Source organism: Tachypleus tridentatus, chromosome 13, assembly GCF_004210375.1.
Source record: "Tachypleus tridentatus isolate NWPU-2018 chromosome 13, ASM421037v1, whole genome shotgun sequence".
NCBI lineage: Eukaryota > Metazoa > Arthropoda > Merostomata > Xiphosura > Limulidae > Tachypleus > Tachypleus tridentatus.
Window position 1 is genome coordinate 98,374,628 of NC_134837.1, and position 14,303 is coordinate 98,388,930.

A 14,303-nucleotide genomic window follows, 5' to 3' on the forward strand; every position below is an offset into this window, starting at 1 on the left:
TTTATACTGACTTGCTTAGCTCTCTCTTGGCCCTGGAATCGCTTCACCTTAGTTCTCACACCATTCTCATCGATATTCAAAACCGACTGGCCCATTTCTCTATCATCTACTGCTATCCTGTTTTTCTGAATACCAGGCGATATCGGTTTTCGCGGGAACGAACTTACTGACATCACAGCTAAGTCTGTCTCCTCTGGTACTATCACCGCTGTGCCTGTCTCATACACAGACTACGGTCTTGTATTCAAGGCCCAGTTCCGTGTCAGTCGGCAGTTGACTTGAAGTGAGCAACGTGATAACAAGCTTTTCCAGGCCAAATCTTCTATTGCATTTTGCCCGTCTTGCTTCCGTAAGAATCGGAAGGAGGAAGTTGTTCTGGCTAGGCTACACACTAGTCACAGTTTTTAACTCATTGCTTTCTTTTATCTGGTGCTGATGCACAAATAAGTCGTCTGTGTGACACTGAAGTCTCAATAACACACATTTTACTGTTCTGATAGATAGCGACAGAACCATTTTAAACATATTTTTACCATGGGTTCATCACTTCACGTTTGCCAGTGTCATTGGCGATAGTGACACTGTTCACCTCAGTTGTGTATTAAAATTTTTAAGGGCTATTACTATTTTAAACTCTATCTAAGATTTTAATTTGAAAATTGGATTATGTTTCGTTTTAGCATGATTCCTTTTTACATATTTTAGCGATTTTACTTGCTTACCTTTTTACCGATTGTCTGGCACCGTAGCCCAGCTGTTTTGTGCCAATAAACGTTAAACAACCAAGAGAGGGGACATATCTTTTTGATAGGATTTTAATAGAATAGTTATTGACACGAACTTTGTTCTGTCAATAACTAGTATTGTGAAAAAGAAATGTCAGGTGACAATGTGAGTTAATGTGTAAGTAAAGTTTACAGAAATTAGCTTAACCTATCTGAAATTAATGTTCGTGCAACATTATTAGATTTTCTTGCATTTGTTGAAACTAAAATAAACTTCTTAAGTTTGAATTATTAGTTTGTCAGTAACCCGTGTAATAAATAAAAAGAAAAATATACGCCTACGTGAATAGCACAACGTAACAGGTTGTACCTTAAGCTTAATCAGTTAGTGTGTTTCGTTATTGGCCAATAATAATAGAAACATTTCAGTTGTTTGGTGTTTATCTATCAGTGATATAGTTTGTAAGAATATTAGTCTTAGAATTGCATAACAACTAACAAGAAAAAAAATGTTAATCATAATTAATAATAATATGGTCTTATTAATAGTAATATTAAACTACACTATAAACGTTAGTGTTCTTTACTTTTATTCTCAAGTTCTTGTACTTTTAGTAGCAGGTTTCGCTGAATATTAAATAGCGAAAATGATTAGAAAAATTACATTTAGATTCAACAGTAAAAAATTAGTAGACTTACATTGCAATTTGAATTATTTAGTTAATAATAAACCAAAAAACAGTTAATAAATGTACCTGTAAAAATGACCTCTCACACCACATGAACTGCTTAATAGAGCTATGCAAATAAAGTTACTTTTCTGACAACCTAGGAGTAAGTTATTGCATGATTCTTATGACAAGATGAAATGTAACCCTAGAAAAATACTTCAGCTTAAAACCTATATGCATGGATTTATATTATATTAGTAACCCAAATTAAAATGGTCGTAACCAAATGTTAAAAATGAAGTATTAACTAGTATATTTACCTATTAAAGTAGGCCCAGCATAGCTAAGCATGTTAAGGCAAGCGACTCGTTATCTGAGGGTCACGGGTTTGCATCCCCGTCCCGCCAAACATGCTCGCCCTTTCAGCCATAGGGGCATTATAATGTGACGGCCAATCCCACTATTTGTTGGTAAAAGAGTAGCCCAAGAGTTGGCATTGGGTGGTGATGACTAGCTGCCTTCCCTCTAGTCTTACACTGCTAAATTAGGGATGGCTAGCACAGATAGCCCTCGAGTAGCTTTGTGCAAAATTCAAAAACAACAACAACAACCTATTAAAGTAAAAGAGATATTTTGTATTCACATTGATTTCATGACTGGCAGATGTGAGTCTGACAGCATGAAGAAAACTGTTGTTAAAGCAGTGTATCATCTGTGATGATGCATACCTCACTTGAAGTAAAAATGTATTCTAAAGATTGCTGGTATGGGTATTAGCAATTTAGTTAAAGTACAGAACATTGTTTCCATAACAAGAAAGCCACGAGTCAACATTTCAGAGTGAGCTAACAACAAACTCACACAACAGTTGAAAGGGGTCTTTCACAGTACAGGAGATGATCAACAGAATGCACTGTCAAGTGAAAGTTAATGGAACAGTCATGGTCTACCATGCCAGTCTGTTGAAAAGATATTTTGAGAAAAAAGAAGACCATATGGGTGCAGCTACTAACGTACAGATGGACATTGTAGGTGTGGTTGTCATGGAAACATACATTGGACAGAAGGTTTTAGTTGTTCTATTCACAGCCAACAATAAACTCACCAGCAGTGGAAAGGACATTTTACAGTACAGGAAGTGGTCCACAGAATGCACTGTAAAATGAAAGTTAATGGAACAATCATGGTTTACTGCAGCAGTTTGTTGAGAGATACTTTGAGATAGAAGAAGACCTTATAAGTGCAGCTGTTGATTTACAGATGGGCATTTCATATATGGTTGTCACAGAGCTTAATCTGAAGACAATGACTTTGTTATAGAAGATAAGAACCTACTAGGCCTAAGATTAGGAAGTACAGACCCCAGGCAACATGAGAACAAGATAAAGACAAAGTATCCTGTCGAGGTGAATCTCTGTTGAATGCCGTATGTGAGAAGATATTTACAAAGGAACTACAGATGTTTGTATAGACTGCATGAGAAGACTTAGTGTGTGAGCTAAAAACAGTCTGTGTATAGTGAACAAAATATTGCAAGTATTTCTCTTGAAGAGGGGCTTATTGTTATACAAATGGCTATTTAGTGTGGATAATATTATTAATTTATTTTGTGTTTGTAATTTATTGATGTCGAGGCTATTGAACATTGTATTTGCAACTTATTGACACCTACGTCAGAAGAATCTTTAGCTCAACACACCCATGTATTTACATTACTTTGTGTACTACTGAAGTGTAGTTTCTGACATACATAAAAACATAAATACCAGTTTTGTAACTTTCAGATCTCTTCAGTTTCTAAAGTAACACTCTTTCTTTCCAGACCTAGTCTACAATGTAAAATTTCACAAATTTTTTTACATTAAATATTTATGTGTTTTAAACCCTATGTTTACAAGACAAAAATAAAGATTTCTTAACAAACTTGAAAAACCTGCTAACTAATTTCCTATAAGAATTAAATGATCCATTATAAACTCTGAATAGAGGTAGAAAAGAAAATGAGCCGTGTTTCTAAAAGTACAATAAACTATAAGAAATGTTAAGCAACATAATGAAAATTATGAAAAATAATGTATATGTATATGGAAAGAGTATTGAAAATATATTTCAAGAAAACAGACAATACCTAAAGAAAAAGTTAAATAAAACTAATGTATTCAAGAAAACAGTAAGCAAATAAATTAAACAGACTCTTGATTGAAGGCCTCCAAGAAGAACCGAACCACCTATCATATCACATAAATTTAGCCATTGTATAAATATTTCTGTGTCTAAGTATAAGCAATATATTCCTCATTGTCTAGAAATAGAAACTACCAGAATTGAAAGAGAAATTCTGTAAGGATTAGCAGAGGACCAGTTAGATGCTTCAGATGCTCTCATCAGATTTGATTTTATTTGACATTTGGTGAGATAAGCTGATATACCTCATGGTGTCACAAAACCTTTTCCTTATAGTGTACAATTTGGGATACTCATACATACTTGAGTTTCTCACATTAATACGGTGTGTCCACACATCACCAAGCAAAAGTACAACTGTTGGGTACTAAAAAGGGTCAAATTCTAATTTTCATTTGTTACTTTTTAATTGACACTATTTTTGAGAACCCATCTATAATTTAATGACACAATCAAAGGATTAAACTTACAAAAATTAATTCTCCAGCAATAGTAATTTTTAAGACATTTAATAAACAACAACAATCTCTCTCTAATAAAATACTGAAGTGATTTTGTATCAAAGAAAAAACTTAGTGAGTAGATTTGGAAGAAAACAAAAGTTTGGTTTTATAAACAAATGGATTTGGGTCGACTATATCCAGAAAGAAGAAAAGTGTATAAATTCAAACAATCAGAAAAATCAAAGGAATTTGAAGAAGAAAACAAGGAATGAAATCAGTAAAAATGTAGAAGTATGAGAAAAAAATGTATTTTAACGATAAGAAAATATGAAAATAAAGAAGCTGGAAACTTAATATGAAAAAGGACATTAGATATAGAAATAAAAAGACAGATAAACAATGGAAACTTGAAGAATGAATAGAAAAATAATAGATAAACCAAAAAAAAAAAATCTATTTCCAAAACATACTTCTGCTGATGCTTGTATCTTTTGCTTGATTTCCAGGATTTCTTCAGTGATTTTATCACTTTTCCTCAACAAAATGTTACAGCTTGGATTTTTTTCAAGAAGTGCTGAGATAGTCAGAGTTCTCATTTGTGATTTTCACACCACCTAGTTAATTTTCATAGTTATATTTTAATTCTAAAAAATAAAAAAAATCCATTTTATTGTATGACAAACTGTTTTCAAGCTTGCATTTTCAGATTATTGTTTCCAGCATGGAGGCTAACCAAACTTCCCCATATTCTATCTGTTATCATCCATGATCTGATACATTGTGAGATTAAAATATATATTCTGCTAGGGAGGGATTTTGAGGCTTCTTTTGTCAATGATCCAGGACCCTGGAGAGAATTTGGACTTGTTTTTTCAAGTGCCTTCATTTGCTCAGTCAACTTTTCACAAGGCCAGTCTGGATCAGCTGACTCGCTTCAGGCTATGGAACAGGATGTTAGGCTCTTGCATCTCTTACTACACAGATGGTTTTCTCTCTCTCATTTGGGAATGTGAGCATCCCTTAAATCTCTAATTCCTTTGGGATGAGCATACATGCAACCCCTTAATGGTTGCTGAGTGATTAATTGATCATTAACTACAATCCACCAAATTATCCACTCTCCTTACTCAGGACCAATATATTGGATCTCAAGTGGTGGTTCAATTAGACCAATACTACCATCAGTGTTTCTATACTGCCCCCTTGTCCTAAAATTCATCTCTTCACAGGTGCTTCACTTTAGGGATGGAGTGCATTATCAAAACTCAGGAATTCCAGGATCTATGGATGGATGATGAAACTTCCTTCCACATCAATATTTTAGAACATCCTGTTGTCCAACAGGCAATAGTTTAAGGCCTAACTCTATTGAAGAGGAAATTCATCATACTTCATACCTAGACTTCCATGATGGTATCTTATGTTTTCTGACAAGGGAGCATGCATTCTCAGGATATTTGTTTTTGAATTTTTGATATTCTCTATTGGGCTTGGTCCCATCGTATCAGCTTCCTTGATTGCCATGATTTGTGGGGTGAAAAATTTAACAGATCATCTGTCTTGGCCCAACCAAATTCTTCTGACCAAATGGATATTTGGTTTTCTGGTGGATTTGGTCTCAGTTTGGGACTGATGATTGATGTATTTGCCACTAATTAGAATTCTCAACTACAAGTGAATTGGTTTCTAGTACTTCATCATTGAGCTTAGGTGATAGATACATTCAGTCAAGATTGATAGGATTGCACCTCTTTGCCTCTCCTCCTCCAGTTTATTTGTTATCCAGATTTCTGGCTATGATACAATTGACTCTTTTCTGTGTGCTGTTAGTAGCCCTGGATTGGCCAGTTAACCCATGATCTCCTCTATTACAGTATCTACAGTTGTGCCAATCTAGATCTGACGTTCTCGTCCCAGGCATTCTGAATCTCAAATTTTGTGCACAGAAGTCACACTGTCCTTTGCATAACATTGGGATTTAACTTTTGCAGTTGGCTCTTTATATGTTTCAGTCTCTCCATTGACAAACAATGGCCCTTAATTATTGCATATGCACAGGACTCTTTTATCACTCCACTTATGTCTTGCTATACCCTGATAGGTCATTCCTTCCTGAGACTCTGGCAGTCAGGGAAAAGGATAAATCCTTCATATCAATTCATGCCAGCTTTTTCTCACCTCTACAACTGGTTTGTCCCTGATATTTTTGTATGTTCTGTCGGGGCCCTGAAGTGCTATGTGACTTGTACTGACTCTTTTCGAGATGATAGAAATCCCCAATTGTCCTTACAAGGTGGCTTTGCAAATTGATTTGTATTGCTTATTTTAGACTATCTTTATAGGGAGGACACATTTGCAAATCACATCTTGCCACAGTTCTATGTTTTTAGCTGTCTGATTGAATTGCCTATATTAGAAATGTGTGAACTAGTATATGGACATCTCTCACTGCTTTTTGCTTACATTACTTATATAGTCTGAAGGTTTTTCACCTACTCTTGTACCTACTAGATTATAAAAAAGATGAATATGTTTTTAATTTGGTTCACGATCTTTGTTAACCCTTTCGTGTTGGATGAAAGGTCAAAGGCCATATCTCATTTGTCGAGTTACATTCAATATTTTATTGAACCACTATTTTATGAATTTATGTCAATAAATTTGAAATCAAATTGTAAATTTTAATTCAAACTTTAATATTATGTATGAGTTAATTTCTTAACTTAAAAGTAAATATTAAACACATCGAAATACAGATTTTAGTGAGTCGTGATATGTTGAATGCAGCACTGTTTAAAATTAGACGTTTATAATATCAAAATACTGACTCTGTAGTGTCATTTAAATTAGGAACTCAGACTACTAATATTATCAAGATAAAATCTAAAATAAGAACCTTGTATCTTTTTATTTTGTTGGAATATGGCTTATGTACTAAATCAAATGCAGTGGCCCTGTTCATCTCTACATTTTTTGAAATGGTTTTTTATATACATTTACTTCAATATATGATATGTGAATAACCAATCAACAGCTTAGAATGTCCACAGGGAGGTTTTCCATGCCATTTTAATCTTTGAAAAAGCTACAACATTCTTTTGATCCAAGATATCAGTGAGGTAAGTATAGTATTTAATCTGCTCAAAGTTTCATACTTTTTAAAATCTAAATAGATGCTAGTTACTAAGCTTAATAAATTATAGTGAAATTGTATGGTAGCAGTATAGTTATTTAGGATTTTTTGGTTATTCAACTTTATATATATAACCTAAAAAAATTGTTTTATATCCTCCACATGCAAAATTTTAAAAGAGTTAGCGACCAGATACAAAGGTCATAGCAAGAATAGATGATTGTTTGCTTTACTTCTTGATTTATTGTTCTATATTTAAAGAAATAATAAGTTTAATAATTTATTTCTAAACAGTAATCTATATACATATATACAGGGTGTTCAGAAAGTCACTGTGCACTTGGATATTTATTAACAGACATGTTTCAATATAGAATACAGGAGGTAAATATGAATGACAATTATAAACAATGTTGAAAGTGACCCCCATTAGCATCAATACAGGCCTGGACCCTTCTTATTTTGTTTCTAAACACTGCTATCAGTTGCTGGCTTGAAATAGACTGAATAAAATATGATTACAAAACTACACAGTGACTGCATGTTATAAAATACTCGTTTACTAAAACACAGTTGAGACAGGGAAGACTAGAGGTCAGTTTTATATTAGTAGATACATAACATTAGTACACTTGCACCACCTTAATGCAAGCTATATGATGTCAGCTAGGTACGACTGGAAGGTCAGTATAAGAAGTAATAAGTATATATGTAAATATATAGTGTTATGAAACTTAAGTTACTTAGACTGAACATTTGTGTTTAAATATGTAGTCATCCTAGCATGATAAAAGCATAATTTATATTTATTTCCTAATGTTTTTATAATATTTATGAGGTTGTTCAAATGACAAAGCCTACATAGTTTGAGTGTAGAAAATACATAAAATATAATGTCTTACTAGAAACAAACATTTGAAATGTATCTTGGAGGTTTTTAAGATTATCCAAATAATATTTGAGACTTTTGGGACAAAATATTTTTTTAATCACAATGTGAAATCACTTTGCACTCAGACCAGCAATGAAACAGACTGTTTTAACAAACATACCTTTCATTTAAATATTTCAATAAGAAATCAGATATTTGGTATACATTTTGTGAAGATACACGTGCTGTATAGTTATAGTGCAAATACTTAACGTGTGCAAGAGTGTAGATGAACTTGTGTATATTAAACCAATCCCATTGCAAAAAGTTTGAGAGAGGAAATTAAATTTCTTAACAGGGAATTTACCTTTGCTCTGGTTATCAAGCCAAAAGAATTTTAAATTAAAGATGTGCATGAACTGATTAGGGAATTAAGAGTAACAGAATTTCTAAAGAATTATAGCAGTAATGATGGATCTATGAAACAAAAAGTAATGTTGTACCTTAGAAACAAAAGAATCCAGGATCTGATATGATTTGTTTAGAAAGTGAGGTGCCTGTAGATGTGTAGTGTATATTTGATGTGCTATAAATTTGTTAGCAAAAAATTGAATTTGTTATAGGTGTTTCATTAGATACCAAAATTTCTGTTACATATGTGATTAAAGTTGCACAGTACTTTTAAAAAGGAATATATAATAATTTATATTCATGCCTTAAATAAGAAGTATGTTTTTTGTACAAAAGCTTGGATACTTGATAGAAAATTATCTTATTTTTACAATTTATGTTTCATTTTATTAATTAATAAATGATTTGTCATAGGTACCCAAAAAATTAAAATTAATTTTTTATTGTAATTATTTTTAAATTTTTCTTTCATAAGAATGTATTTCATATGTTGATAGAGTAAAGTAATATGTTATAATATCATCCAAAAAATAACCTGGTTATGGTGAAGTGTTTTTTTTTCATTTTTCAAGTACTGTAACTTTTGGTAAAGTCACTTGCAAAAATAATTTTTAGTGTGAGGTGAAACATAAATATATTATTCATTATTAAAATTGTTTATATTTTTATATCTTCCGAAGTATTTTCTGTTTCTGTTAAAAGGAACCAGGACAAGTAAAAACAAATGCCGTCCTAGGAACAAAGAATGATGTCTAAGATAAAAGCTTCCTTTTTACAAAGTTTGGGTGGCCATACAAGTGATGTCACTTGGTGTGATTTCTTTGGGCGCACTTTGGTAACAGGCTCAAATGACAAGACTGTAAGACTTTATGAACAAGATGGTCAGGGAAAATTTGTGGAGTGTTTACACTCTCCTTTAGTCAGTCATACATATGGTGTAAATTGTGTACGCTTTTCCCCTTCTGGAACATTGCTTGCATCCTGTTCTATAGATGGTACTGTTATACTGTGGAATGCACAGGTATGAAACAGATTTATGCTGGTATTCAGAATGTATATATATCTGATCTGGACGTCACAAGTAGTAATTTCACAGAATCTTCATTTTGGAATGTCAAATGTTTATTCTCTGTAACATAAAACTTTTACCTTATTAAAAAATAATACATGTAAAATCACAACTCTTATATATGCTAGTATTATTTTACCTGTTTGTATTTATGCATTTTCTTTGAGGTTTGGAATCAGTAACTTATAAAGTAATAATTTGCTATTTACTACTAAGTCATTAAAGAAAAACACACACTTAATGACCCAGAAAAATACAGCCACACTAAAGTTGATACCAAGAAGAATTTTTAATGTACCTTTAAAATGTGCAGTGAGTGTACAATGGATAAATTTACATTTTGAAATTAATAGCTCCTAATGGAACTATTGTAGCTAATAAGGTTACTTTCTAGAGATATAAGTTGTTATTTGATTGAAATTCATAAAAACAAATAAATGGAAAATAGATGCTGCTAAGAAACAAAAATTCAAAGTTGCAAAGGATACGAAGTTTACCAACAACATTAAAAAGAAATTGTAGAGCTGAGTGATAAACCAGAGTACACAAGTGTTAAACTGAAAGTAACAGTGTCAAGTGTACTGGTATGGATGCTTTGTTTTCCAAATGGTGGCTTAGTTATATGTACCACCCATTTTCTCAGTCCATGTTTGGATTTTGTTTTTGTTAACGAGTATAGATTGCATATATTTTCTCTCTTTAAAATCTTTGTTTTTCCTTTGTTTTCATTAATTAACATATTGTAATTTTCATTATTTTTATAATTCATATAAGTAATAATTATAAGTAATATATTTTTCCTTTATAGCTGTATAGTTATTATTGTAAGTATACTGTAATATCAGAACAATAATGAAACAATTATAATTTTATATATTGTCAGTTGCATGTTACATCATACTCAAGAAGTAAAACATTGGAAATAGTTTAAATTTAACAGATATTCTAATATCAAATGATTGTATCTACTAACTCTGATGAAGCTGAATAGGTAGAACATTTGTTAAAATAAATATTTTTGGAATATAAAGGTCGTTTTTTTCTAACCTTTTTATCAAAATGAGTTAGTGTATCTTTTTTAAGGATATGATATAGTAAAATATGTACCTGCTATTTTTCACCTTTTTTTCTTAAAGACAGGGGAACAAATAGCTCAGTTAAAGCACCCAGGAGGTAATGCAGCCATCCGAGTGTGCTGTTTCTCTCCGTCCTCTACCCTGCTAGCTAGTGGAGGTGACGATGATGTGGTTTTTTTGTGGGATATTGGCACTGGTTCCATTATCAGGTAAATGTGAATCTGTATGTACTCATTTTATACTTTCATAAGTATAATAAAACTAATTGAATGTGTTCTTGAAATTGTAACAAGGTTCTGTTTTTTGTATTCTTATTTTTTAATACATTTTATTAAATTTATCAAGTAGCCTAAGGAACTGTTACATGCTCTAAGCCTAATATAATGTTATATTACATGTTACACTACTATAATCTAAACTGAAAGCTTACATCTACTGTTTTAGTCCCCATTCTTGCCAATTCTTTGTGGTTGTATACTAACCAGTTTTATACAACTTGACTGAGTTTTAATTTTTTTAAATTGTATGACTTTGCAAACAAGTACAATGTAGCTGTCACAACATACATTTAATGGGAAATAATTATTGTTTCCGGTGATTTGAAGTTTTATAAACAATTAGCATATAAAATTTAAAAGATGTACCTAGTGTTAATTAATGTACGTAAGATGTTAAATGATACAAGAGATGATTGCTTATGTCTACTGGATAGCAGCAATAATTTAAATATTTGTTCATAATGAACATTGATAAAAAATAATAGATACATGATTTACATTTGCTGTTTTTTTTTTTATTTTCTAACATTAATCTTGTAATCTATACAGACAATTGGTGGGACATGAAGCCATGATCACTGCATGTGCCTTTACACCTGATAGTTCCTTTTTAATTTCTGGGTCAAGTGCTGGAGACCTGAAACTTTGGGATGCTTGCTTTGGCCATGGAAAATGCTTGAAAACTAGGCCTGAAGCACATGATCTAGGTGTTCTTGGATGTGATATTAGTCCAAACTACAAAACCAATGGTGTGTTGTTTTATAGGGTATACATAACACACAATTATGAGTCATTCAATTTATAGATAAAATATTTACATCTGGTGTTTTGACATATCTTTTGATTTAAAAAAAATGCTATGAAGTTTAGGAGATAAGCAATAAATATCTGTTAATTGGTGAAAATAATTTATGTTGAATCCTTAAACATGTTATATGCACAATAAATGTACAATACGGATTTTTGAGAAAAAATCTATTTGAATCAGTTATATATTTTTAAAAAGGTGAAATCTTCAAGTTCTATTATTGTGTAGCTTAACAACAAACAAACTGAAAGTTTGTTAATGTTACAAAAACATTTTTTCTTCTTTTGATTGTAATTTTTACTGATAATTGTTTTGTAACATTTTAGTAAATGTATACAACAAAACGTTTACTATGACTGAAAATTGTCATGTATTACTTGTGTTAAGCCGACTTAGTCAAAGTTTGTAAGCACAATTTTAAGGAAAATGATGAATTTTGTTTTTCTTTTATACTGATAGCTTGAAATATACAACATTAAATTTTAAAAAAGTATAGGCTTTATTTTTATTTATATTATTCTTGTAGAACTTCAGGTGTGTGTGTGTGTGTTTATATATATGTATATATATATGTAATATTAGCATGTATAGACTGTAAATAGTTTTTTGCACATAGGTTTTCATGTGTACTTACTTTGGACGTAAAACCTTCATGTATATATGTAAAAAACAAAAATTCTCAGTCCTTTTATATGTCATAGTTTATGAAAAACAACTAGAGGACTGATGTGAATTTTACAAGTTTAGTTGACTCACAATCCTTATTAATCCTTTCCTTGTTTAAAGATATTATACTTAAATTTATTGTAAAACTGTGTACATTGTCACATTTATAAATAATAGATTTTCAATAATATGAAAGCTGGCAATAAATAAAAGTACTTCCTTTTCTTAAACACAAAAAAGTATACATTAGTTACAATAGCAGAGACTACATGTAGCTACAACTTTTCCATTCATTCATGAGGATAATTTTAAATTAGATAATCTAAAAAGTACAATTTAAAAACTTCTAACTTGTATAAATATTTTTATTTTCTTCTGTGTTTGGCCATAACATGCAACTTAATGCAGCCCTTCTTTAAAACTGAACATTCTTGCAGTTGGCATTTTGTTTTACATGTTCAAAATAAAATGAATAATCTGAAGATAATAATTATTTTGTTGTTACTACTTGATTTTTATTAACTCTTAACTTTATTATAAGACCTTTCAATCACTTGTGCTGCCTGTAATCAATATTCATGTTTTAACAGTAACATTTGTGAAGCTTCATTTTATTTGAAATGTCTATGAAGAAAGTACGACATTGTAGGTCATAATTTGTTATTCTATATAAATTATGGAACATATGAATGTTCTATTGAAACAGGATATGTGTAGTTATAGTTGTTTTGCATGTGTATATTGAGACTGGGTAACAAAATATTAATATTAATTAAATCTGTGAAGTTTAAGCTTCAAAAGTGTATGTTTTCTTTTTTGACATAGCTGGAAGTGATTCTCTATGTAACATCTATGTTGTGGCAACATGTGGAAATGATGACCTAGTGAAGTTGTGGCATGTGAGAACAGGGATGCATTGTTCCATCACTCACTCTATGAAGCTGGAAGGGCATTCAGCTAATGTTATGTGTTGCCAGTTTTCAGTAGATGGAAACCTTCTGGCATCTGCGTAAGATCACCTAGTAGCATTTGCAAAAATATTACTATGAATTTGTATTAATCAATAATGAATAGAATTCCACATTTCTTTACATTTCGGAAAATGTAACACTTTCTAATAGTATTACTTTTATGAGCAGCTCTATCTGTGAAAGTGCCTCTGGAGATAAAGGAACTGTTTGTTCTAAATATTATCATCATAGCAATCCAAAAATTGACAGAGTTACCATAATCTTGGTTGGGCTTAAGCATTTATCAAAAATATTCCTTTCTTATATTAATACTAAAGAATATTTTAACAGGTTGTGTTATTAGTTATTAGTACAGGGAATCATTTGAATTTTTTGAAAGTGGTTAAGCTTAACGTACTAGTAGTTAAGGCAGTAATTTCTCTGTTGATCATGCATTGTATGCTTCTCAGTGTTTCTATGAGATCAGAAAACAACTGTGTTAGTGTTGACCTACTGTTCTTGTGTGACATCCTTAAACTGGTTAATGTCTTTGGCCTGTAACATAAAAATGTAGGCTTAGGAGTACAAAGACAGAAATTTTTATTGATTTATTGCTGCATGTTTGACATTGTCTTCCTCTCAAAGTGGGTTATTTTAAACTTCATTTGATTTGTTTAACCAGATTCTTTTTGTATTTATCAGTTATTTCATGTCACTCTATTTCAGAACTCAAGTTTAGTAAAATTTTTCTGTACATTGACTTCTTAAGTTAACCTTACCACTTTGGGGGTTACAACAGAGACAAGTATTTTTTGTGGCCCTAAGGTGTAGGTGACCCAATAATGAGTTTATCTTCTGTCGTGTTGGGAAGTTAAATGTTATCGAGTCCATCCTTTCTTCCTGGATTTTGCCATGACTCTTACAGAAACTTCTGAGCCATTGCTGGTTGACAAGGACTTTGTTTGTCTTTTTTGGACTCAAGAGATTGCCAGTTATTCCTGTTCCCAACCTGGAGATT

The 14,303-nt window shown here is 31.5% G+C and overlaps 1 protein-coding gene across 7 annotated transcripts in view; it reads left to right on the top strand.

The window, feature by feature from the left end:
* Nucleotides 1–779: 779 nt before the first annotated feature.
* Nucleotides 780–14,303, top strand: part of LOC143237303 (WD repeat, SAM and U-box domain-containing protein 1-like) — a 42,138-nt gene continuing 28,614 nt past the window's right edge. For 2 of the 7 annotated variants that reach the window (XM_076476396.1, XM_076476394.1), the window contains exons 1-5: nt 899–1,088; nt 9,141–9,459; nt 10,644–10,792; nt 11,411–11,610; nt 13,161–13,344. In XM_076476396.1, coding sequence (XP_076332511.1) covers nt 9,184–9,459; nt 10,644–10,792; nt 11,411–11,610; nt 13,161–13,344 — 809 coding nt within the window. In that variant the 5' untranslated portion in view covers nt 899–1,088; nt 9,141–9,183. Of the gene's footprint in view, nt 1,089–7,057; nt 7,143–9,118; nt 9,460–10,643; nt 10,793–11,410; nt 11,611–13,160; nt 13,345–14,303 lie in introns of all 7 variants that reach the window. The other 5 variants (XM_076476391.1, XM_076476390.1, XM_076476395.1 and 2 more) reach the window with 5 other exon arrangements.